The sequence below is a fragment of the Ictidomys tridecemlineatus genome, chromosome 4, assembly GCF_052094955.1.
Source record: "Ictidomys tridecemlineatus isolate mIctTri1 chromosome 4, mIctTri1.hap1, whole genome shotgun sequence".
Classification (NCBI taxonomy): domain Eukaryota; kingdom Metazoa; phylum Chordata; class Mammalia; order Rodentia; family Sciuridae; genus Ictidomys; species Ictidomys tridecemlineatus.
In genome coordinates this window covers 160474039-160501232 of record NC_135480.1, presented here as the reverse complement: position 1 = coordinate 160501232, position 27194 = coordinate 160474039, and the positions used below count along the sequence as shown (strand labels likewise).

The window sequence follows — 27194 nt, the reverse complement described above, 5'->3', positions numbered from 1 at the left end:
ACATTTTGGGGGCTTCCTGCCAGGGACTGTGGACCTTAGGCAGAGAATGCCACTTAAAAGACATTTGGAAACATTCGGCTGACATTGTGAGCACAGAATAAAGAAAGAGAAAAAGCAACTGAGGCATCATAGAGCTCATTTCCCTTTTTCTCTTAAGAGCTGATATGATGAGCTGGGGGCAGGGGCCCACTCCTGTCATCCCAGGGACTTGGAAAGAAGAGAAAGAAGGAGGAGAACAAGTTGAGGGCCGCCCTGTCTCCAAATAAAAAGGGCCAGGGATGGAGTTAAAATGCAGAGTGCCCTTGGGTTTAATCCCCAGTATATCCCACCCCCCATGAGAGATGGGGTGGGGGGGGGAGAAGAAAAGGAGGAGGAAGAGGAAAAGAGGGAGGAAAGGTGACAAAGTGACAATGACGTTTTAGGAAACTTCACTATGCCTTGGATGTGCCACAGAATCCCCTGAAAAGGTATTCAATATGCTTGCCTAATATTAATGTTCAGACTCCCTTGAGGTACCAAGTATGCTGAGCTATGGAAAAATAACCTGCACACCGTGGGGAGAAGTAATATCTACTAAACATTTGCTGCAAGCCAAATTATAGACAACAATCCCATGAAGCAGGTACTATATTATTAACTACATTTATAGATGAGAAAACCAGGGCTCAAAGGGATTAAAGTCACGTTAGTTTGGATCTCTGAGTAATTAGACGGGGGCAGAGTCTCTGCCCTCCTATTGCCCATCCAAACCCACAATGGCAGCATGGGTCCAAATGGAGATGCCTTTGAGAATCCCCATCTCAGCAGGTTACAGCACATCCCGCCATGACACCAGACAGCCTCTTTAGAGAATATCTAAACTTCTGTGTTCTTATTTCTGAACTATGACATTCTGAAACACTTTTTGACTTCAAAATTAGTCTTTCTCCTGTCATTGTAATAATAATATTTTTGTTAGGAAGGAGGGTTCCAGAATCCATAAGCATTGGCTTTCTTGGTTTTCTTTTGCTGGAAAACATGGTCAGGTCCTAGAGTTTTTTTTTTTTTTTTCTTTTCTTTTCTTTTTTTAACCCTCACCTAAATTGTAAGGTGACAGTACACTCTATAGAAAAGAAACACCTTTAAAATGGTAGAAAATGTACTCCATCATAAAACAAAGTTCAAAGCTGTAGACTAGTGACTTGGCCTGGCTCCACACTGGATTCCCTGGTATTATTTGTGTCTTAAAAAAAAAAAAAAAAAAAAAAAAAAAAAGGGAAACCAAAAGAACGTGTGTTTGCTTTCTCCCCTTGTGGCATATCTTACCAACAACACAATGTTCTCCCTGTTGCTTGAAAGGATCAATAAATGGATCTCGTCAGAATGGGTTGTAACTGGATACGATTATGAGGATTAGTGCCTTTAATCTCCACTGAGCTGCCAGGAAGTGTGATGCTATAATATCTTTTTTTTTTAAAAAATATCCCCGACAGGATATTCTTGCTAACTGGACCATTTGTTATATTTGGAAAGCTGCTCGTACTATGGCAGCTTGTCAGGATCTTGAGGTGGGGCATCCCAAGGTGTACTTTTACATGGTAAGTTCTAGAAATTTCTTTGATGGGGAGAGGGTGACTTGGTGCAAGAAAAGAGAAAGTAATTCAGATGTCAGCTTTGGCAATTATTTTACAGAACTATGGCAGCCTGGAAAGGTTTTGGCCTTTCACAATTCTGACTGGCAGATGCTAATAGCCATTCACAAACCAGTTTTCTTCTGTTTCCTGAGTACCCAGTATGGATACATTTTCTGGCATCCCATGTAGGAAAGTGAAAAGTAGGAATGAGTGCTACTGCCAGGTGTGGCCCTTGAAAACCTGCCCAGCCATCCTCTACTGTTTCTCCCCTCTCTGATTTACAGGATAGAGATAACCTCCCGGGCTTATGTTCAAGATAACACAGCCCTCTGAATCAGTGACCCTGAATGCACTGTAGGATTCCACAGTCTAACTTCCTCTAACTAATATACCACCTAATAATTGGCTCCTGAACCATTTATGTCTCTACCACTAGTCCTGTTAATCTTATCTCTTAAATCCTTCAAAAGTATCCTTCACTCTCTGGATAAAAACCTAAATGGGACCATAATCTATGAAAGACCTGGCCCTTGCTGGCCTCTACTTCCCAGTCTCATATACTCCTTTTTCTCTCTGCCTTCCAGACTATCAGTCATATTTTTTACACCAGCTATATTTCACTTTTTAAAATGCAGCATTCTCTTTCTGCCTCAGGCCTTTTGTGCATGCTGTTCTGAATGGCAGGAATGCGCTGTCCTCCCTTGATCTTTTGTTTTCTACGTAAGTTCTGAACTCTTATGAAGCAGAGAACAAGGATGAGAATGGTATGATGGGTTGGATCATCCTCAAGAAAAAGCCCCACCATACTCATGGCTTAATGCTTTTTATGCTTGAGGGTTGGAAAGAATTGCTGAAGTGTATTTAACAAGTTGAGAGCACAAGATGTGTGCAGAACAATGTTTAATGAAAAACTGCTAACAAGGCAAAGATACGAGGACATGAGTCAGTCTAGGTAGATTATGCAATATTCTTAGACTATTATATATCCATTAAAATTAGGCTGATGACATAGACAGTGTTAATTATTGTGTGAAAAGGAAATGGATGAAATGTAATGATTAAGTAAATATGCTTCAAAGTCTTCTGTGGTTGAGTCTGGCCAGTGGGACTTTGAATAAGTTATTTTCTTTCCTTTATGACCCTTTATTTTTCTGTTTTCCGCACTACTTCAATATTTCATAAGAAAGCAACAACTGTATATACATATCACATTGTTTTATAATTGTGGATTTATTAACTTTTCTTCTTCCAGTGAGCTACCTGAAAGTTCTACCATTTTCATCCATGTTTCCTTGGATTAAAAATATCCAATGTGACCTGGATCAGATAGTCAATGAAAAACCACCAAGTAAATCTGACATGAAGCCTGTAAGCAGGCCCGTATGGAGTCCCTTCCCTGCCCAAAATCAGGCCTGGCTCGCTCATTCTCAAGCTAGTTCATTGTCAGTTACTGGCAAATGTTGCTGGGGCTTAGAGAATTTTGCCCAGCCGGTTGGGAGGTCCCTAAGCCCCTGGTAGAGAGGATCAAGTATAGAGAGAGGACCACAAAAGCCAATTACAGCAGGAAAGTGAGAGAAGCTCCTTCTGCCATTTATCATTTAATAGAACTGTCAGGGTTGTGACTGGGGACTCAGCTCCAGGAGGATCTCCTTGTCCAGCAAGTTTACTGAGTAACCAAAAGCAGGCTCCTTTCCACCTGCTTTGAACAATTATCTTGTCGAAACAACAGGCAAAATGATAGAAGCACAAAGATTTATTTTTAGTTAATCAGGATCATTTTATCAATAATAATAATAATAAATACTATAATATCATAGTCAGGCAAAAACTGTAAATAACAACTTGGGCTCTGGGTCACCAACTGAGTCTCTGGATAAAATCCAGGGGGTGGGGCCTCAGGTAGAATGCAAGAATGGTCAAAGCTTCTTTTAATGTTCTAGGCTCCCCGAGGAAATACCTCCTCACCTGGGGTCTGATTCTCTCAATCTCCTTCAAATTTCCAGTTCCGTGTTTTGCTCCTTGTTCCTTTCTGATACTTTTACAACCCCAGCAATCAGAAAGAGACACACAAGGTCCCTCATATCTCAGGACAGTGTTCGTCTTGGAGGTGCCTGTCCCAGGGGTCAGGTGGGTACAACGCATACCTGCAGAAGGGCAGCTCATTCATGGGAAGCTCTGTCACTGACTTTGTCTTACTCCCCACCTGGGAATACAAGACCTGCAAGGATCTGGTTCTAGAAGCTTTGCTGAGGAGGCTGAATGCACCGGCCAAGGGAAGCTTTACAAAGCACTAATGCACAGCTACAAAGATAGATGTCTGATTCAGATATGTTAAAGCTCCTAGGACAGTTCAGAGAAAATCAGACCTGGATATTCTTTGGAAACAAAATGTCTCAGAGTAAGATTTTCCTCCTAATTACTATAAAATGGGTTTTCTAGCATTGCAAATTACAATTGGAGGTAGATGATGGGGATGAGATCTAAGATGAAGAAACCCCCAGAGCAGGGCATGTCACTGCTTGACACTCAGTGACAGGATGTAACTGGGGAGCTTGAATTTGGGTATGGGTGGCCAGTGGGGCATAGCCGAGGAGCAGAGTGACAGGGGTACTGGAGCTGCTCCTGGCACAAGAGACTTTCCTGACTACATTCCACTGTGGGATGGACTACTCACAATCTCCACCCTTCTGTCCCCTACTGCTCACTGCCCTGTGACTTCCTGGTCCTGAGTGGCCTCTGCAAGGCTTCTGGAAAGGAATGCCTGCATCACAATTCCTGACACACTGCCGTCTTCAGCGACTCCTACCCACTTCTGATTTGAGTAAGCTCCAGTTTCCTTTTGCTGTGACCTCCTCTCTCTTCTCTCATGCTCATCTGATCTTTACTAAAGAGGCGAGCAAACAGGCATTTCGTCTCTTCAGTAGGTCCTCTCTCACTCTTACCTTGCCCTCTGTCCTATTCTCCTTTCTCAATCCATCAGAGGCCTCCGAGTCACTCTGCCTTTCTCAGGACTCCCTGGCCAAGCATTCATGTTCTCCCGGGCGCTGCCCACCTTGCCTCCACACCACAGCTGCATCTAGGCTCCACCCTGACTAAAGCTTTGTGTGCCTGCACAGCCTGGAGGCTTCCTAAGGGCCAGGGACGGTCTGCTCGGAACCCTTTGCCCTCATCTTCGCACGTTCACATTCTATCAGTATGAAAGAGTAAAAAGCAAAACCAAAACACCTTAAACAATAGGGAAACAAACTGATGAACATGTTACTTAGCCTGATTTAATTACCTTGCACTATAAGCATCAAGTTGTACCCCATAAACATATAAAATATGATATATCTGTTAAAATAATATTAATAAAAACCCCTACAGTCTCTTTTAACTCATCTGTCCCATACAGAATGTTCTTCCCTCCTGTCAACATCCATAGCACTTGGCACTTTCTGAGTAACTGAGGGTCCTGCTTCAGTGTTCCTACCAGCATTGAGTCCCCAGAGCAGGATTTGTGACTAATTCGTCTTTGTACCCTCCAAACCTTCCCCAAGGCACCATTAATTTGAATGATTTAGCACAGGGATGAATTTCTCACCTGCGACTTGGCAATTAATTGTCACATTCGCTCCCTGCACTGTTTTGACGGTGCTTCCTACGTCCACAGTGACTGCAGGCTTCTCTGTGTTGACCACGGTCATTCGCGATGTTTTCACCAGCGGCTTTCCTGAAGATGGGAAAGAGCATGAAGTGTCACTTGACAGCTATGGCTGTGGGGCATTTTGTTGAAACACAGGAAAACCAATGAAAATTGTCTCTGCACAAGATAAATTGTCTACCCACTCACTGACCTGCCTTCCCTGGAGCTCTCAGAAAAAGCAAGGATTGAAGAGTCTGAAGACAGCACGGTACACCAACTGGGATGATTGATGCATTTTAATCATTAAATTAATAAGTGACTCTGGAGGTTACACTTTTAGGGTTTAGTTTTTAAATTTTTTTGAGAAAATTGTCAAGTCACATTTAGTTATAAGAAATAATGCAGGGCTGTGTCCCTGTAGTATGCTGTTTTTAAGTCCTTTGGATATAGACCGAGGAGAGGGACAGCTGGGCCAAAGGGTGGTTCCAATCCCAGATTTCCAAGGAATCTCCATGCTGCTGCTTTCCATATTGGCTGCACCAATTTGCAGTCCCACCAGCAATGTGTGAATGTGCCTTTCTCCCCACATCCTTGCCAACACTTACTATGTTTGTATTCTTAATAGCTGCCATTCTGACTGGAGTAGTTGTGATTTGCATTTCTCTAATTGCTAGAGATGATGAACATTTTTTCATATATTTGTTGATTGATTGTATATCACCTTTTGAGAAGTGTCTGTTCAGTTCCTTGGTCCATTTATTGATTGGGTTTCTTTTTTCTTTATTGGTATTTAGCTTTTTGAGTTCTTTATATACTCTAGAGATTAGTGCTCTATCTGATGTAAGTGTGGTAAAAATTTGCTCCCATTCTGTAGGCTGTCTATTCACATCACTGATTATTTCTTTTGCAGAGAAGCAGATTTTTAGTCTGAATCCATCCCATTTATTAATTCTTGATTTTAATTTTTGTGCTATAGGAGACTTATTAAGGAATTAGGGGTCTAATCTGATGTGATGGAGATTTGGGTCTACTTTTTTTTCTATTAGATGCAGGGTCTCTGGTTTAATTCCTAGGTCCTTGATCCACTTTGGGTTGAGTTTTGTGCATGGTAAGAGATAGGGGTTTGATTTCATTTTATTGCATATGGTTTTCCAAGCACCATCTTTTCTCCAATACATTAATGTTTATTGCAGCACAATTCACAATAGCTAAACTGTGGAACCAACCTAGATATCCTTCAATAGCTGGATGGATAAAGAAAATGGAATATTACTAATATTATTAAAAGAAAACAATGGGATCTTACTCAGCAATAAAGGAGAATAAAATCATGGCACTTGCAGTAAATGGATGGAGTTGGAGAACATAATGCTAAGTGAAGTTAGCCAATCCCAAAAAACCAAATGCTGAATGTTTTCTCTGATATAAGGAGGCTGATTCATAATGGGGTTGGGAGGGGGAGAATGGGAAGATCAGATGAACTCTAGAGAGGGCAAAGGGGAAGGAGGTGAAGGGAGGGGACATGAGGGTAAAAAAGATGGTGGAATGAGATGGACATCATTACCCTAACTACATGTATGAAGACACAAATGCTGTAAACATACTTGATATACAACCAGAGATATGAAAAATTGTGCTGTATATGTGTAATATGAATTGTAATGCATTCTGCTGTCACATATAACAAATTAGAATAAAACATTTAAAGAAATAGAAGAAAAAAAAAAAGAAATAATGCAGAGCAATCAATCCTGTGCCCACTGTCCAGCTTCCCCTAACAGGAACATCTTACAAAACCAGAGTATAATATTATAATATCAATATTGCATCAGTAAGGTTATATTATAGAGTATGTCCATCACTACAAATGATCCCTCTTGATATCTCCAATCCCTCTTTAATTCTTTGGCATACATTAGTAGAGTTTCTATTTCCATAATTTTATCATTTCAAGAGGGTTATGTAAATGAAATCATGTATAATTTATGTATATAACTTATTGTGACTGGATTTTTTTCAGTCAGAAAAGTTCTCTGGAGGTTCACCCAGGTCTAACATGATGTCATGGTTTATGTACCAATGTTTTGTTCCTTTTTATTGCTGAGTCGTAGTCCATGGCATGAACGTACCACAGTTTGTTACCCTTCATTTGCTGAAGGACAGCTGGGTTGTTTCCAGGTTTTGACTGATACTAATAAAGCTGCTTAAATATTTTGGGATAGGTATCTGTGGGAACAGGTCTTTATTTCTCTGGCATAAATGCCTAGGAATTTCTAGGTCAAATGGCAATTACCTGGTTAGTGTTTTTAGAAACTGCTGAATCATTTGCCAGAGAGGCTATACACTTCACCTGCCACAAGCAGTGTGCCTCGGTGGGAAGGAGCATCTTTACCCTCCCTGCCCCCATCCTCTGGGGGTTCCTGTTTCAGTGTGTCTAAGAGGGAGGTTGAGGCTCCCTACTCAGCCTTTGCTGGTATGTGGTGGTGGGTCTCAGTGTTTTCCCTGGTGCTTGGCCAGAGAAGACCAGTATTTTCTAAGCATTTTCTGTCTGGCTATGCTGCCCCTTTCCTGGTCCTTTAGTTGGAAACAGTGAGCTTTTAGTCAGGGCTTTCCAGTACACATTGGCATTTTCTGGTAGTCAGTTTCTTCAGCTCCAAATTTGGGATATCTGAGCCAAAAACAGAGCTCAACAAATTTGCAATTAGTGAGTTGTGTGAGCTGTTCCTTAGTTTCTAGTGTCTCTGACCAATCAGCTTTCTTCTCTCCACTTTACAGACTTCTTAAGTGTGTTCCATATGTAATGATCAGGGGTTTTAGTTGTCATTAATGGGAAGAATAGGGAAAAGTTCAACTAAGCCATCTAGGCCATCTTCCCGGAAGTAGAAATTCTGTGCACATTACATTTTAATGGGCTTTTATCACCTGAGTAGAAAATATAGCACTTCATGCACAGGACCATAAAACACAATGAAAAGATTCATTTACTGAGTACCTTGGGGAAATAAGGGTCCACATGAGATCATTTCATATACCTCAAGCCTAATCTTTTGTAAGTCAAGTGGATTTAATTTTGTTTTAACGATTTTATAGGCAGGACATTCTACAACGGTATCCACTCTTCTCTGCCCTGGTTAAATGTGGAGGAAACCTTAATTTAGAAATGCGCTTTGGAGTCTTACACCTGCTTTTTATACTTTTTGCTGTCTCCTCATGTATACTTCCTTTATTCCTCTTTTGTGGTCATATAACCTCCTGTTAGAAGCTGTCCCTCTTTATCCTCCTCTCCCATTTTTGATTTCCCTGCAGATGTAGGACACCAAGCTCACTGGAACTGTGTTTAAGAAAGGAAACTTGCATAAGAGTGCTCATGGTGGGTGTTCATGGGCTCCCCATGTCTATGGAGCTGTGTGGGGCCTGTTCCCTTAGTCTGCCCATCTTCCGTACATCTGAGATTATGTATGCTGTGAAGCGAGGATGCGTAATTCAGTACTACTATGTTGTGTCTGCATTACAAATAAATGCAGGGCAATTAACAGGAGAAGGCAGATGGAAGAGCACTGAATTTGGCATACTTACCTTCCCTCTCAGCTCTTAGGAAGCTACTCAGCTCTACCTTCAAATCTACATTAACTCTAAGCTGCATCTCTGGGCTATAATTTATGCTGCCATCAGCTCTGGCTGGACAACTGCATAACCTTCCTGGTCTCCTTGCTCCAATTCTTGCCTCACTATAGAATTTTCTTGTGACAGCCAGAGTGATCTTTCTAAAACATGAATCATGTCACATTGCTTTTCTGTCTCAATTTTCCAGTGCTTTCCAGTGCCATAAAATTTTTAGTTCCTTTTTATGATCAACTATCCCTTACACAATAAACCCTGCAACCTGCCCCCCCTATCTCACTGAGACCACACTCCCTGTGAGTCACTGTGCCCCAGCACTCCAGCCGTCCTCCTCTTCTCTAATCCAGCTGCTTGTTTCCCTTGGCTGTTCCCTGTCTCTGACACTCTCCACCTACGGATGTCCACATGGCTGTCTTCTTCTGTCATTCAGATCTCTGTGCAAGTAATAACTCCAGGTAGGACTCTTCCCAATTGCTCCACTTAATGCATACACCCACTTGCTCCCCTTCAGGCACACAGATGTATCTCAATGACAACTTACATTTTGACAAGACTACAGGTACCAGAAATGTCCCTGTGTGTCCACTACACCCCCCTCTTCCACTGTTCCTCATCATGTAACCTCCATAAAAGGAGGGAGATTTCATGATCTTCTTCATTCCTGCCTAGTCCTGGAATATGGTAGGTCCTTAATGAATATCTATTCAATAAAAAAAAAAAAACAAGTATGGTGTGTGATGGGTATTTTCTGGACCCCCCACCCCCATAGCAATGCTGAGGAGAGTCAGTTAAAACATCACTATCTTTTATATAGATGAGGAACGTAGGCTCAGAAAGTCTCCATGGTTTGTCTAAAACCACGGAGCTGGCAAATAATTAGCCTAAACTGGACACCAGATCTTTGACCTAAAGGCCAGTGCTTGCTACAGGGGGTCCCAAATCCTTGTCTGCAGACTGGCTGCCTCTGAATCCCCAGGGCACTTGTTAAAAACATAACCTGTCCTACTCCAACACAGGAGTTGCCTCACTGTGTTGTAAAAACAACTGCACCAATGGGGAAATGAGGTTAGGGACCAGAGTTTTAGACTCACAATTACCAAGTTATTTTTCCTACAGGAATTTTAATAATAAAGGTGGTTTTTATAGCTGCAAGTGTATAGCTATAAAATTCAAATGTCCCTGAATTAAATCCAGCCCTTAATTAATTATGTTGCGCTTTTGCTGAAAAGTAATGGCCTTTTTTTTCCTGTCAGTAGAGGTGTCGTGGTTAGCACAGCCCACTTCTCCTATGTTCCTATGCCCTTCTCATGAGCCATTATTAGGACAAAGCATGAGATTGCTCAGGTATTTACAACCAACAAAACTCTATAATGAAACAAGGCTTCCAGTCAATCTCCTCATGCCTTTCAGAAAAATATTTGTATGTATTTTTCAGTTTCAATCTAGATCTACTACATCTGAACCTCAGGTGGGGGTGGAATCTGTAATCTCTATTTGGCACAAGTTCCTGGGTGATGCCCATACATGGCCTGGTTACTGTTCTGTACATGGGCTCTATCTCAGTTTTATTTAACTGGTTCTTCTGCTTCCTGACAAGGGATTTCTTTTGAGACATCACTAGTTCTCTATTAAAATTCTCCTTCAAGTCAGAACTCTTAATTTAGCATTCAGCTGAAAAAATAAATATCAACATTGGCCCATTTTAGGTCACATGATCACTTGGCCATGGAGAACAGCTGTGTGGGGGCTGCCATGGGACACCAGCACGTATGTGTGTGATTGTCGATATGAACAAGAACTAGTTTAATTACAGAACTTAATTAAGCAGAAAAAAAGTAATAAGATAGAAAAGGAGTGAAATGATAAATGATGTGTTGGTGCTAAGAGAACGCTAAAAAATGGTCTTGGTACCCTGTACCAAAAAGTCATTCAGAGTAGGCAAAACAGAAGAAGTGCTGTGGGAGTGAAGTCACCATGGCAGAGTCCCTGAAGCAAGAGTGCTCCTCAGAGATCCGTGTCACAGACATGCTGCGAGCAGCCATTCAGTTTTAGCAAGTTGGCATAGGGCTACAGATCAAATCTGTGATAATTCATGGAATATTGATAGGGTTGACAGATTATTCCTTCACTTAATCTGTAAAATTACTCATTTTCTAGTTGGATGAGAGCTATCCACAGAAGGAGAATAGGCCAATTTTTACATCTGCATCAATTTAAGAAAAATGTAAAAAATGGAAATAAAGGCAAACATTTCAATTCGTCAGGCCTAGTGTGAGGAATCAACTCCTCTAAGAGAGTCGGGCACAGAAAAAGAAGCATTTTGGGAGAATCCTTTTTGCTCATCTCCTCCAGACCACAGCATACTCCTTGGCTTTTGGACTGAAGTTCTTGCTAGAAGTAAAAACGGGGATTTGGAGCCTCACAGGTGTGCAAGGCCAACCTCTGCATGAAGGGTAAACCTGAGATGTGTGTCAGCATCCACGGATGTAAAGCGTGCCCAGAAAGGACTGTGAACTCATGATCCCATTAGAACGGAGGGATGTGCAAACCGGGCCTGCCCTGCTCCTGAGGAACAAGGCCCTCTGGACACAGGCAGGGACAGATGGGCGGCCCTGGGAGTTAAGGCTCAGAACATATTCCTTTGCATGGGCTGGGCTCCAGCTCAGGCCACTTTCCCTTATGTGTAATTCCGGTACAAATTAAATCCATTGGGAAAAAAATATGAACATATGTGCTTGAAAATCTGTTTGGCCCTGTATAAAGGTGACTGAGAGAGGAGCCAGAAGAGATGGAAGGTTTGTTTCTTTAAGTGAAGCCAAGGGCAGAGAGCATTGTAAGTAACCTTTTTTTTTTTTTTTTCCTCAGTGCTGAGTTCCAGGCCTCCACTAGTAAAAACTGTTTGCAATGACACTCTGCCTTCCTTTTTAAAGTTACATTAGAGACTGGGTTGCTATCAACCAAGGCCTTTTCCTCTTCTTCCTGGCTACACAGCTAGATCATTTCCCAGCCTCTGTGCAGTTAGACAGAAGCACAGGACTGAGTTCTAACAGATTCAATAAGAACAGAAGTGGAGAGCTGCCACTTTTTGGCCCAAACTACAAAAATGCTCTTGTGCAAATCTCTGGTTTAGATTTTTATGTGAGCAAGAAATCAACTCTATTAGCTATCATATATTTATAGGTTTGTTTGTTATAACTGTTGGCAAGTGCTGATTATATTTGTTGACTTACTGAATGAATCAAATGAGTCTTCTTTCAGTCTTCTAACATTATGTGTCACAAATGTCTTTTGAAAATGATTTCCCCATCCTTTGCCATCAAAAGTAAATTACACTTCAAAGATTTCAGGCTCTCGCTGTTCATTTAGAGGCACCTGGGCCAGGAAGTGTGCACGTGTGTTCATTCTCAAGAAGAGAGACTTATTGCAGATGACTTGGAAAATGAGCAATGATAGAAACAAGGACTGCAGGAAAGGTTTGGAGACTGAGAGCTCCAGAAAGTCCAAATGGCAAGTCAGTCGGAGATATGAAACCAAATCTAGTAATGGGTAAAATCTTTCTAAAGTGCTGTTTGGATATGAATTTTGGGTTTTGTGCATCAGGAATGAGCAGCCAAAAATGCACAATGAACTAGTGGTGCCTGCAGTAGATACAGGCATGAGAAGTGATAGCCTGCATGTCAAGAGTCAGGAGTCTGGACTCCATCATTGTATAGAGAGAAGGAACTAGACAGCTTCTATTTCGAAGCATGCTAAGGGTTTCAATATAACTCAAAGAATCAATTTAAACATGATGGATTCTCCCTAGATTGGCATCAGTACCTGAACAATGTCAAAAGCTTGGGAGTCACATGTTGCAGGCCATGTTGGAGGTGTCAAAGAATCCCCATTTCCAGAGAAGCGCTGAACCTACAGATGCTGCCTCTCTGGTGACCCCTGTGAGACCATTCGTGAAGACAGCCATGATGTCCCAGCAGACTCCAATCTCAATTCAAGAGAAAGGTGAAGAAGATAGTGGGGCCTTATAACTAAAATATTGAGTATACAGCAGAATTTTGGCACAGAGCAACAAAGTATTATACTATCTCACATACTTTCAACACCTGAAATTAAGCAAATTATGTTTACTCCAGACTTAACCAATGGATTATTACCAACTTGTAATGAGTGAGTATGTTAAAGTCCTGTCTTAAAAATGCCAGCCTCAGTTTCCACTGAGGCCTTCACAGGTCTTTCGCAAGAATCACTAAAATTAAGCCTCCAATAATTTCCTGAAATGAGAATTCTCAGTTGAAGAATTTAAGACTCATGAGTTAAGGTGAAGGAACCAAGATCAGCTGTTATCAACAACAGCTTATACACCTGCCGTTAATAATCATAGGCACTGCTTATGAATGTCCAATTACCATTCCTTGCTGGCCAGAAATTTTTCAGAATCTTGCTACTTGGCAATTTTAACATGTGTTGCTTTGTCATGGATGATAGTCTGGAACAATGGTCTGATTCACATTGAGTAGCTCAGGACTTAACTCCTTGTTGTCCTGCTACCTTTCTTGGAAAGTCTCTTTCACTTCCATTTTCTGTCTTTGGAGTTAGCATTTGAGTTTTCAGTCAACTCTATTAACTTGGGTCCTCAGAGAACTTCTCCTTTCATCTGTTCTTTTTCCAAGACTTTTTTCCAAAAGCTGTAGTTTTCCTTTGTTATCTAGGCTTCTATTTCCCAAATGATAAACAGAGCCAATTTCCAATGTTAGAATTTCAGGTAAGGGGAGTTTACAGCTGGTTGTGGTGGGTGGTATGGTTGTCCTTTGTATGCAAGAGATTCATAGAACTCTTAGGTCTAAAAGAGACCCCAAGAGTGCAACTATTTAAACTTCTCTGTTTACAATCAGGAAACAGGGTTATAGTTCTGAATCTTCTCCTAAATTTGGTAAAGAGGCCAATACTTTCCCTAGAATCTTATTATTTATTTTAGAATCTTATTTATTACTATAGTAAGTTTCCTTTTTTAGTAATAGTAAAAAATAAATCCATGATAGCCTTCAGAAAGGAATGTAGCCAGTCCATATCTTGATTTCAGCCAGTACCAGTCTTCTGATACACAGAAAAGTAACATAATATATTTATATTATTTTAAGCCTAAGTATGTGGTAATTTGTTATGGTACAATAGAAAACTAATACACAGACCATATACACTGTCTAGGTCACCAAAGTTATCAAGACAATGAAGATATATAAATGACCATGTGAAAAGATGTTCCACATCACTAGCCATTATGGAAATGTAAGTTAGAAGTCACCATGAAAATCACTTCACAATCATGAAGACAGTGGTAACAAAAGCAATAGATAGTAAGAGTTGGTTGAGTGTGGTGACAAATGGATGTGCAACCCTGAATATACTAGAAGCAACTGAATTGTGTTCTCTAAGTAGGGGAGTTGTAAGGTACATACACATTATATTCAGTGAAGCTGTTAAAAAACACTAGAGTGTAGTGATGCTCACGAAGTTATATAAATTTGCTAAATAAATCTTTGGCACACTCACAATGGGCAAATTTTATGATATGCAAATTACATGTTAAAACAGATGGAAAAACAGTTTTAAGGTAGGTTAAAACTGAGCAAAAAGGGTTTGATGGATTTAACATTTTCTTGGTATTGGAGGGTGAACATTGTGACTACTGATTATCTTGCACAAAAAATGAGGAGTTGTTAGAATTTATTTGAAATTCTGTTTAGTTGATGTGTCTTCAGAGTAACTACTGCAGGACCCTTAGGACCTAAAGAAGTGAGTAGGGCTTAGCTTATTCCTGAACATTCCCAGACTGCAGGACTTTTATAGATATGTGAATACCTGGTGTGTGTGTGCGTGTCTCTCTCTCTCTCTCTCTCTCTCTCTCTCTTCTCTGGTGCCTCTGTGTCAGGTTACTCAGGTTTCTGCCACTACCTCTTATAATTATTCAGTTGAAGTAGATGACCCCCCAGGAGAACAAGGCAGCAAGTGTTTGTGTCGTGATTTCTTCTGCGTGTTCTGTGTGGAGTTCTAGACCAGGGCCCCATGCTTAGTACCATCACATGATGCTACAGCCTCTCCTAGGAACCACTAACCAGGGCACACATCCCACTTCCCATCTGAACACACAGCCTCTCTGCATCCCCTTGGATAGATGTAGGAGCTTCTTTTCTGGGAGTGAGAGGGGTTTGCTTGGGCCATTTGTACTCTTTCACATCCTCCAGTCCACTGGGGAGCTGAGTAAGTTTGATTTTCCTGCTCTATTCTTATTGATTTTATGCAAGTTCTCTAAATGCTTGGGGTCATTGGTGGACATTGCACAGTTCTGTACTTGAGGAAAACTTAAGGGCTTTTGGCTACTCAGTTCCATGTCAGATAATGAGGTTTCCTGGATGGTAGCTTCATTCCATCAATGGTGATTACCACCCGGCTCAGAGTGACATCAGGAGCATAATCAAACCTATGTTTCCCTTTGATCGAATGCACTGGAACAAATTTTCTTTTGTCAGCCTTTGTCGCTGGTGCCAAGGCCCTCTCTGAAACTAGCCCTCTATGAAGAAAACCGACCTCTGGTTAATAGAACTGCTGGATGAAAAATTCAGAGATGACAATTTGAAATGAATTACATTATGAAAAGCTTACAATGGTTTCTTTTATTGTAGTTACTAAATCGTGATGAAGAGCGGCAGATAGAAAAAATTTAAAAAAACCAAAACCTTTTTATTTTTATTTTCCCAATGAGGTTTCTCTGATCTCTTTTTTAGTCGCAATATGTGTCAACTATTCAACTCACCACACACACACACACACACACACACACACACACACACACACACATACACAGAAAAATATGCCAGGAAAGGAGAAATCTTTTCTCTTTCCCTTCCTGTGAAAAATTCAGATGAGCTCATCTGTGTTCTCTCCTTTCAATGAAAGATACACTCAGCCCTCATCTTCTTCTCATTTTCCATTGATGATGTCAGGCAGGCCTTACAGTATCTCTTTTGTGATCTTATAAAATCAGTTACGACTGAAAGCATTTCCCTTTTGGCTATGACTTCATCAGTAGTCTACACCTGGAGAGGCCCTTGTCTGCACTGGTAAGTGGAGCTAACCTCTGATCCAGGCTGAAGCAATTTACCAGGAAACTACTGCTTTCCTTCAAAACACTGCCTATGCCATTCAGATTTGGAAGGTTTCTGAGCAACGAACGTGGCGGAGTGCTAAATATGACTGGCTAACGTGGCGCTCCAATCTCTGTATACCTCAGAAACACCTCTTTACCTGGCCAGGTTTAAACCTGGACACAATAATCCATACTCAGAATGTTAGATCTGTGACATATTGGTGACATTCTCATAATTCCTGCCCTACAATCCTTCCCTCCACTGTAGGCCATCTCAGCTATACTCTGAGCAGTAAAACAGGCATTCACTTAAGTAAACTCAGGATAGAGGAAGTGTGTGCCACAGGGTCCACATGGCTGTGCATTTCCTGGGCTGTACAAGGGAGGTAGATAAAGAAACATTGGCCATCTCTTGTAGGGTGTCTCGAATCTGAAACTTAGAATATATCATGGACACCATTTGGAGAGAAGCAAAGGTACTAAAGGGACAATATTTTGCAGGCCCAAATAATGCAGAGCAAGACAGGTTTGATGGAGTTAGTGTGTCTGAAACTAAATATAGTATTTTTGTGTTTAAATAAAATAGTATTTTTGTGTTTAAAGTTAAATTATATAGAAAGGAAGTGCTGGAAGTAAAATGAGACTGAGAGTCATGATGGGCAAACACAATGAGAAAGTTTTTGCTGTGGCCAGTGAGAGTTCATGAGGCCTCTCTCCCTGTGGCCCTTGTGAAATATTCCTCATCATAAGTCAACTCCCTTGCTCTGAATCCAAGTGTGCCAAGCACTTTCCAGATGGCTAAGTCAGCCTCCCTAGTGGCCACTGGGACATGGAGAGAAAGTTGCTCTGAAACATTTGGGTCTCTCCTACTGTACAAAGTCGACTTTGGCTTTATGCATTATCCTAATAATTAATATCCAAAGGATATCAAACACTTGCTACACATCAGGCACAAGTCTAAGCATTTTATGTGAATGAGTACATTCAGTCTCCATAAGATCTCTCTGATTCTGGTACATTTAACAGATGAAGAATCTAAGTTAAGTTTAAAGAAGTTGCTCAGGGTTTTGCAGCTTAGGAAGTGACAGACCCATGATTCAAACCTGGATCCTGAGGCTCCAGAGCTCACAGGCTTAACTGCCATGCTATGCCTGCTCTTGTGAATCATCATTAACAAATATCCCTGAATCTGGTCAGGTGCACTGACGAGGCAGAAGTCCATACTTTCCTTATGAAATCATGGGGACACCTGATTATCTTGAGCCTCCAAAATACTTTTCTTCTTTTTGGCCTATATTTATAATAAAGTCCAGGCAAAAGTTCAGTGATTCCTTTAAAAGAACAGCAGAATTGAGATTGACTATGAGGATCTGACTGCAAGCAAACTAAGTCTATATTTGGAATACATCAGTGTTAAGGTTTAAACTGCAAAATACATGGAAGCAGATTTGGACTAATGTTTCTCACATCTTCAAACTGCTTTTAATGTGTGTTTCATTCTAGAAGAGGTAGGGAAAGAATGGGAAACTACATTTATTATGAATGATGTGACTGGCTAGCACTTTTTCATAGCTACACTCTTCTTTAACCTCACAGCAACCCTGTAAAATTGTATTTTCATTTTTACAGATGAGATTGGAGACACAACAAGGTTATGCACTCTGTTCAAGATCACAAAGCTAATAAGCAGTCTAACTGGTAATCAAATTCAGAAATTTGATTACCAACCCCAAATTTAGTTTATATTTAGGTTCTATCGTGTACACTGAGCAGGATCTTGATGCATATATTTAAAGCAAACTGTAGTGATTTTTAAATGTTGGGTAATCACATGTCCATTGACTGTATTGACTAGTCTGCAAGCATCACAGAACACAGAATTCAGGTTGTATGTATTTCTATACGTCCCACAATACTTGGCAGAGGGTATGCTCAGAACAGTAACTGGTGAGTTACCTCCCACTGTGAGTGTAAACATCGTGCAGGTGTGGAAGATAATCCCTGATAAAGGCGAAAACCTGATCTTAAGGCCTGCATTCTGAGCTTTCCTTTGAGAGGCACCACTGGACAGATTTGCCAGCAGACCTGAACAAATCCCAGCAGCTGAAATCCAGGGACACAGCTCCCTAAGTCTTGGGTGTGTTGTTTATGATCATACCTCATCAGCCAGCTCCTTTCCTCCCCTTCCCTGGTGCCTCTTTGGCCGCTCTGTTTCTCTTCCCTGGCTTTGAACCTGTTGGCAGCTTCAATAGCTCTTCTTCAAAGAGCTGAAGACAAGCCTGATGTTACAATTGCCTTGCTTAATTCCAGACAGGTTCCCATTAATCGTATTAAATTCAGGTGAACAAAGGGTATTTAGTCTATAACAGAGATGAACCATATCTGGATAAATATAAACAAGAGAGTTAATTCTGCAAGGCCATATTTGCCAGCAATTGGAAGGATGTCAGCAGTACCCTTGCTAAGGCAGGTGGGAGGGTGGAGGGTGGATGGCAGAAGAGGTTTAACAAAATTAGTGCTGAGCATCTGGACTCTGTATAAAAGAGGAGAATAAAGATTGCAACTGGAATACATTAGAAGGAAAGCAAATGTTTTATCCACAGAAAAACAGGCATTAATAATATCAGTCTTTAATCCGCCCCAGAGCCCCTTAGCTTGCCTTCTTCACTGTTGACTTTCATCTTCCTCGCAAAGCCGCCTGCTAAAGGTCCCTTCCCAGATCAGCCTTAGGTCATGGGGGCAGAAATACTGTTGCTAAACAGACATGCAAGGGAGTAGCATGTGTGATGGGAGTACAGTGTGACAACATAATCCCAGCACGGACGGATGAGGTCAGTGTAGGGTGATGTTGGCTTTTCTAGCATCTACTGAATCATCTGATGGGAGCAGCAATTGAAAAGAATAAATACAAACACATGCGACACACTGCCACAAGGACTTTATGGCCCAGTTCTAAGAGAAAGGATCCTATTTTGATAGGATCAGTAAGGCAGTGGAGAGAACAATAGGCTGGCTTTAGGGGACCTCTGCTCCCTTCTTGTCCCCACACTAGCTGGGCAGCTGTGTGACCTCAGATTGTCTGGCCTCTGAGAAATGAAGGCATTGGTCCATCTGGTATTTAAAGTCTCTTTCAGTTTCAAAGGCATAGATTTGTCCCATGTAAAGAAATTTTATAAAAGTACATTACTCCGAGACCCCAGCCTTGGGATCACTGTACTGAGCTGCAGTTTTTCTTAGTTCCTGCGTGAAGAATGTTTTGTTTAACCTCTACCGATAAAGACTAAGTGTTGGCAGGTGCATTAGGCCCAGAGGTTGAAGCAAAGCAGAATCAGAGAGAAGGTCTCTGGAACAACATTCCTGCTCTAAGCCATGACCACAGAATTCCAGTAACCTGTAGGTTTCAAAGTCTATTTTGAACAAGGAGAAATGACAGGATCCACAAACAGCATTTAACAATCATAGTTCACACTCCACATTCCCTGACATGCTATACACTTGCACACATCACTATTGCTCATGTTTTTCTTTCTGTCCAGAATGTTTTCTGCTTATCAAAATTCTACCCACCCCAACTCCAGCTGGGAGGAACTGTCTGTCTCTGCACGCCCTTTGGTTGTCAGTTACAGCACCCACTTCACTCCACCTCACATTTCAGTCCTATTATGATTATGGACTAGAAACTCCCTGAGGGTAGGGACTGGGTCACATTTATCTATATGTCCCTGGGCCTGTGTGACATTATTATAGGCACTCACTCAAAGAAGTCTTCTAAACAGACTGAATGGGGATTGCCAGGTTACCTGCTAATGTGACGGCAATGGAGACAGAGTCATATCCTAGGGCATTTGTGGCATTGCAAGTATAGAAACCCACATCAGCTTCCACTGGTGCCAAGATCTGTAAGGAATCATCTGGCTGAAGAAGAATCCTGGAGCAACAGAAAAGAAATGTCAAGTCAGTGGACTCCTTTTTGGTATTCAACATTGGGAAGGCAGGAAGGAAACTTGAGGTATATTTAGAACTCTTTTTTAACTACTAAGACAGACCAATTAGGACATTTGGGAAACTAGGCTGTCTTGCTACTTCAGTTGGTGTGATTTTTATTGCAATCTCAAATCAGGAGATTTTAGATTGCTTTTGCAGGCTGTTAATTACTTTATCTAAATGCTACTAGTTGAAGCAGATGACATGTGCACTGAAAACATATAACCCACAAAACATCAGGGATGAGAGAGTATGGTAGAAAAAGATGGTGCAGAGAGATTTATAGAAGGCTTACTAAGGAGAATACAGAGTTATAAAGGAGAAGTGGGCTTGGTACAGTGGTAGAAAGAAGGCAGTGGTTCAAGATATGGAAAGAGGCTTCTGTTAAGGTTTGGGGGTGGGATCTTGACAAGAGTATATGATGCCCATATTTTAAAGAAATTGTATAACTACCTCTCAGTTCTCAGTAAGTGTATGCATGTGTGTAAATGCATATATGTTTATTTATGTGTCTTTGTATACACATACACACAAACACACAGTCTTTATTAGACTGTAAATACTATGAAGCACAAAACTCAGGTCTTATTTATTGCTTTCATTTCCCATAATACTACAGAGGGCTTTCTGTAAAGAAAGTGTCCAGCAGAATAAAGGGAAAACTTGCCCTTTTGTGTCATGAAGAAACAATTCCAGAACAATTAGTCTAGATCAGATATTATTTTTACCCCCAAAGAATTACAAGAATCAAATTGCAAGTGCCTAAAATAAACTTCAAAACCCTTTGCAATCTCAGTCTACTGATTTTTCTTTTCTAGATATTTTTCCCCCCATTTCTAGGAACTACTTGCTTTATCATGTCAATTAAGTAGATTAGCGACTAACAATGGCTTGAAGCTGATGTCTTGGTGATTTGGTGAGGATGACAATAACTGGAATGTGTATGTTGATGGGGAACCTAGGAGGGTTGGTAAGGATAGGGTTGGGGATCAGTGCTTAGGCCTGGCAGGGCATTAAGTTGACAGAGCATTCACAGAGATGGTTTTGGGGAGATTTCTGGGCTCCTCAATCATTTCCATCTTAATGATTCTTTCCATTTCCCTAGTTTCAAAAAGCTCAAAGAACTGGCTACTCAATACCATGTTAACATCCATCCCTAGGAGGCAAGCAGGCAACAGGGGTTGTTTTTCAAGAAAGAAAGGAAAACAGTTAAATCAGGGGAACTCATAAGACCTCGTGGTGAATTTAAGACTACCAGTCAGATCTCCTGCCCCAGCAACATTCTCCCACTAGACAATTCTTTCCTTTCTTTTCTATTTCTCTTGCTGGGTCTCCTGAGACTCTCTGGCATTTGCAGTTCAGCAGCACCTCTGGTCACCTCTCAATCATCCTGGGGTGGGTAGCCAGACTGGCCCTGAGTCAGGCCTTCTCCATTCTGCTTTTGGCCTTGGGCCTACTGCATGGCTTACTTCTACCTCCTGCCCGAGGAAAGGCAGGCAGCAGGGGAAGCAAGGCTTACATCCAGTCAATCTAGTTGTGTACAGCAGTGCTGGTAAGATGGGGAGGGAAATAGGACATCTGAGCTACAGGGAAGCTTTTGGAGGATTTGTGCTTGATTCAGTACCATTCTAAACCACCATCACGTTACTGGGGACAGTAAGGATTCTGTGGCATTGAGTAAGGGTTGCGACTGAGTGTGGGATGAAAGGAAAGCTGTGCGAGATGGTGATGGAACTCACCCCTGCATTCACTCTCTCATCCATCAAACATGAGCTGTCTTTTCCCCCCAAAGGCAAACACTTACATGTTAGTTTATTTCCAAGAAGCTAATAAGAGAAAGATGACTATACTACACTATTTACTTATCATTGGTAGGTCATGTAATACTTTAGAAAACAGTATCACTCTCTTTTAAAGGAATCTTATCAGATACAACATAATGCAATATCATTCTAAGTCTCTACAGGTGTTCAAGCTGTTTTATATTAAAAAAATAAACTTGACTTTATGATTTAGATCTTTATGATGTTTCAAGAATATGTATGCTTCTATAAAAATTTCCAAATAAGAATAATGAAAGCAGGCATAATCAAATTTCAATTGATTACTCAGGATGATTGAACTTAACAGATCACTATTCAGTTTCAGCACACTGGAAGGCAGGGATTAAAACTAACTAAGTCTCCAAACCCATTAGGATAGATGGCTTTCTTCAAATAGCAACATCTCTCTTTTTTTGGGGGAGGAGGTTATTGAAGACTTAACTCAGGGGTGTTCTACCATCATTGAGCTACATTCCTAGCCCTTTTGAGACCCCATTTCACTAAGTTGCTTACTGATTCACTAAATTGCTAAGGTTGGCCTTGTACGTGCAATCCTCTTGCCTCAGACTCCAGAGTCTCCTGAATTATAGGCATACACCAATGTGCCCAGCTAACATCTCTCTTTTTGATAAAGGATTCTTAAATTGAACACTTTGAGCAGAATACTAGAAGAGAGTTCTTTTGAACTTTATTTTGGTTCTTCTGTGATTTAAGTAATGGTCACTGGCAAATCTCTTTACTTCCTATATTTCAGTTTATTAGTTTCTAAAACCCAGTATATATTTCCCACTGAGCAGAAGGAATTGCTAAAATAAGGCAGGTAGAGAACTTCCACACTGTGCTCTGGTGCTTCCAGTACCTTTTGTTAGAAATGCTGGAATCCTGGATGGTGAATTAAGTTTGAGAAAGGTAGGTGAGGAGCCTGAGGAAGTGGGAGGGGCACATGATACTGGCCCGTCTCCCTTAGTTTTTTTTAGATATCCATATTCATATTATTATTATTATTATTTTCACATAAAATTACTGCCCCTGTCTGAATTCTGGCCGAGGATATACCCCTCTTCCACACTGGGCCTAACCTACTCTTTTTTTGTCCTTTTCTTATGTGGGGTTAGCAGTTTTTGTAACTACCTTAGTTCCTCTAGGCACTGGCACTGCTCGGTAAGTCACAATATTTTCTACCTAGGCCTGAGGCCTGGAAAAGGATTTTTGCAAAGTTGATGAAGAGAAGGAGGTGATCTATCATACTGGCCACAAAACCATGAGAATTTGAACTAGGAATAGTGAAAATGAAAGGCAAGGAATATAAGTCATGAGATTTTTGCATTCATTTTTGCTCTTATTCTCTAAATTGTGTATGCAAAGATAAAGAAGCTATAGTATTGACCTTCATAAAATCTTAATTATTAAGATAAAATACACATGGAACAAATCCTATAAATTTTATTCATAAAACTGAGTTCTCTGCTGGGCAAGGTGGCACACACCTGTAATCCCAGCGGCTTGGGAGGCTGAGGCAGGAGGATCATGAGTTCAAAGCTTTGCTTAGCAAAAGTGAGGTGCTAAGCAACTCAATGAGACCCTGTCTCTAAATAAAATACAAAATAGAGCTGGAGATGGTCCAGTGCCCAAGTTCAAACCCTGGAATCCACCCCCCCCCCAAAAAAAACCCTCCAAACCAAAACTGAGTTCTGTGGCTCAAGTGTACACAGCTCTCTGAAGGGGGAGTTAGAATCAGGATTTGAAATAGGCTTTCTTGCTTTTGACACCCCCCCATCTCCCCAATACCTTTGGGACTACCAGAAAGTTCAACTGTTTAGTCATGCTTTCTTCTTGTAAGCAGAAAGCTGCCCATAAGTGTACCCTGCACATTTGGCCCATTCGGATATTCTGTCCCTTTTGCTAGCAATCTATGAAGGCATACATCCTTTTAGTCTAGGAGAGGATTTGACTCCTAGTGTTGTGACAATATGCCATTAAACTGGAAAATGGGAGGGTGGTGGTTGGAGGCTGCCACTAGGGGGAGGAGTAGTTCTGGAATGTTTCCATGTTGGGCTCTCTAGGAAGCATGGCAAAGAAAAGCAGGGCCTGCTGTGGAGATGGAGGTTTTCTTCAGCCTCTGTATCTAGCCTGGCATCATAGGAGAAAGATTCCTGGAAAAAAAAATTAGTTTCCTTGTATTCCAGGCGTCTACTTTATTAATTTAACTTAATTTGTTAGTAGCTGATTTCTGTCAGCTTGTGTTTAGGTTTCAAATTTGACAGGCCTGTTTTAGAATGTGTAGGCAGAAAAACATTGTGTTGCTTTCCAAGCAAAACCAGAAAAATCTCTCTGGGGTTGTTTTGGAATTTAAGAAATCAGAAGATGAGGGGACATGGAATGGACGTAATTAAGACCTACGCAGCAAATGGTACTGTGGTCAATATTACGTATACTAATACTCCCTGCTTTCCTTCCACACCCGCATCTCACTTCCCTTCTGGTTTACTGGGCTAAAACTAATTGCTTTATTTATTTGCCCATGCTTTTAGCCAGAAAGTAAAGGAGGAGTTTGCTTTTCTGGGTCCTTTACATGTAAGCTTCTTTGTGACAGCATGTCTTTTAAAGCATTCTACAGTTAAGTAAGGACCACTTGAGAGACTACAAAAAATTGTTTTCATTGTATAAATAAAAATCCTTGTCATAGATGGGCATAAGATATGGACAAGATGTTCATGGCCAAGTACAATCTCCTTGAGGTTAAGTCACCTCTATATTTTCAATGTATCATGATAAAGGGATCTTACTTAAAGGAGGCAGCTCTGGGCGTACAAAGTCTTGAGCAATTCTGCAAGCAGGATGGCATCATGATGTCTTTTTGATTCTTCTCTCAAGTGTGAATACCACCGCCTTATACAAGCCCTCTTTTCAAATTGACCTCCTTGACCGACCACAAGAAGCTGCTGTGTGAAGGGAAAAACTTCTAGAGTTGGATTCAAGGGACTTAGACTCCAGTCTGGGGTCCTGTGGTCTTGGGCAAGCCATTCAACTATGTGAGCGTCTAAGTTCCTACTGTAAACTGGAGATAATACTGGCTTCAAAGAGCTTCTGTGAAGAGTATATAGAAGAGCATATAAACTCATTCTTAAAGTTTTGCAAGTAAAAGGGCCCGTTTAAGTATCATACTTAATAAATTGGTGGGTTTTGTTTGTTTGTTTGCTTATTGTTTCTTAATGGTATAGGCCGTGATAACCAAGTAGCTTCCCAGTGATAAAGTCTTCTCATCAATAAAACGAGAACTGTAGCACCTACCTAGGAATTTCCCATCAGAAATACCATCTACTATATGGACCGATATTGTGCCACCTTAGGTATTTTATCCTAACAGGTAAGCATTCTTGAAAACATTTTGGGACCCAACCTGGAACTGGAAGCTGAGCATCATGGGTATGTTCTTCTTAACAGTAGCTTCCACATGTTTTCAAACTTACCTGCTCCACATCCTAGAACACATTTCTTATTCTAGTCAAGATGACCTCTTTGACTCTCCTTGTCAGTAGCTTTGGACAAAAAGGCAGGTTGTCTGTCTACCCTTCCAAAACATCACCATCCCTTAAGAACTAACTCAAGCTCTATCTCTGTATGCCACCACAATCCACAAAATTCCATCCCTTTCCTGATTTTCCAGTTGTTCTAAGCCACTCTACAAAGCCATTTCCAAATATAGCGTCTCATTTTCTCAGAGAATAAATGATTACCTCAAAGGTGGGGACTCTCTCATTTCTTTTATAGTTCTGTCTTCAGTATTCAGTATGATGCTGGCCTGCTAAGTACTTAATCAGTACTTGTTTAGTTACCTTCAAAGCAATGGGGCTGAAGTGACCATGTTTATAATATAGCACATAATGGAGAGTGAACCAGATCTCAAATTCAAGAGCCATACTAACTGGGCTCTACCCAGGTCTACCACTTAGTAGCTTTGATGCCTTGGGCCAGTAATTATTAAATTTCCCAGTGACAAAGTCTTCTCATCTATAAAATGAGAACTGTAGCACCTACCTAGGGATGTTGTGAAGATTCCGTGAGTTAATGTATTTAAAGCACATAGGAAAATGCAGGCTGCTGATGGGTAGGGTATTATTTTGTTATTGCAGCTGTTGTTGACTTTGCCATCATCATTAGTATTCATTCTTTGTGCTGGAGCCTACATATTCTGGCTGTGGTGAGGAGCTGTTTAGCATAGGTGAATGATTGAGAAATGTAGGGATTTCAAGGAAAAAGCATAGACCAGGGATACAGGGAAGGAGCAAAGGGTTTTCTGTTTGAGAAACCTGAACATGGGAAAGAGCTGTGGAGAACAAAGGCCACAGGGCACATTGGATTGCTAACTGCCTTAATTCCATTCTTGATTCAGGAATGTCTGAATAAGGTCAACTAGTTATTCCGTAACTGTTTTAACACTATTAACTAAATTCTGAAATTTTAGACACTAAAAAAGTAGCCAGAATCCCGCAATTTCAGAAAAGTATATAAATAACAAGAGTAAAAGAATGAGAGTTGGAAAACAGTGAACTCATAAGCAAATAAGCAAATTTAAAGCAATCTGAGTAAGGACCGTTGGCTCTAAACTTCTACTTATAGGAAGAGATGTTTTTTCCTTATCCTGAATTGAAAAATTTCCTTTCCTGCTTAGGGATTCCCTAGATTAGGATAAAACCTACCACAAAGGGGGAATGGGAACCAATATTTATTAGATAAGTATATATGCTTTATATCATTTTATTCTCACTATCAAGTTACTAGATTGATATTATTTTTCCATTTCAGAGAGGAGGCTCATAAAGTAATTTGTGTAGCTGGTGCATGAGTGGAATCGGGAATGGGGAATGACCTTTGACCTTTTCTTAAACTGACCACATCCCAGCATCCACTGAGGCATCACAATAGGAAGACATGTGGTTTGGCCTCATTTTTGGTGGGAGGTAATTTGTGCCAAGGTATGTAGTTATTCAAGGAAATGGACAATCACTGAAGTCTGGATTTTACATAGTTTGAAGCATGAGGTAAAAGGAATGCTGTGAGAAGACCTCCTCTATGAGCAAGAATATTTTTTTTTTTTATGAAACCAAAAATTATAGTAGCCCAGAGGCTTGCAAGGAAGTTTTATTTTGTACGGATACTTTGGGGAACTGATTTGAGGTTCATGAAGAGTTTCATATCACTATTTGGCTAGGGCAATTTTTTTTTAACCTTTGCTATTTTTAATGTACTTGCCAACTAAAGAGTTATTTAATGCTGGAAGCTTCACTATTGCTTAGATGGAAGTATAGAAAATATTTTTGGAATGGGAAAGGCCACCTGACCACACATTCTTAACCCTGTCCTCATGCTTTTTGCCAACATTTTTA

The 27194-nt window shown here is 40.8% G+C and overlaps 1 protein-coding gene across 4 annotated transcripts in view; it reads right to left on the bottom strand.

Annotated features, from left to right (window-relative positions):
- The window catches only part of Adamtsl1 (ADAMTS like 1), an 876927-nt gene that overhangs the window by 55510 nt on the left and 794223 nt on the right, over positions 1-27194 (bottom strand). For all 4 annotated transcript variants that reach the window (XM_078047684.1, XM_078047686.1, XM_078047685.1 and 1 more), the window contains 2 exons: positions 19801-19928; positions 5197-5325 (listed from right to left, as the gene is read on the bottom strand). In XM_078047684.1, the coding sequence (XP_077903810.1) occupies positions 5197-5325; positions 19801-19928 (257 nt within the window). The remainder of the gene's footprint in view (positions 1-5196; positions 5326-19800; positions 19929-27194) is intronic.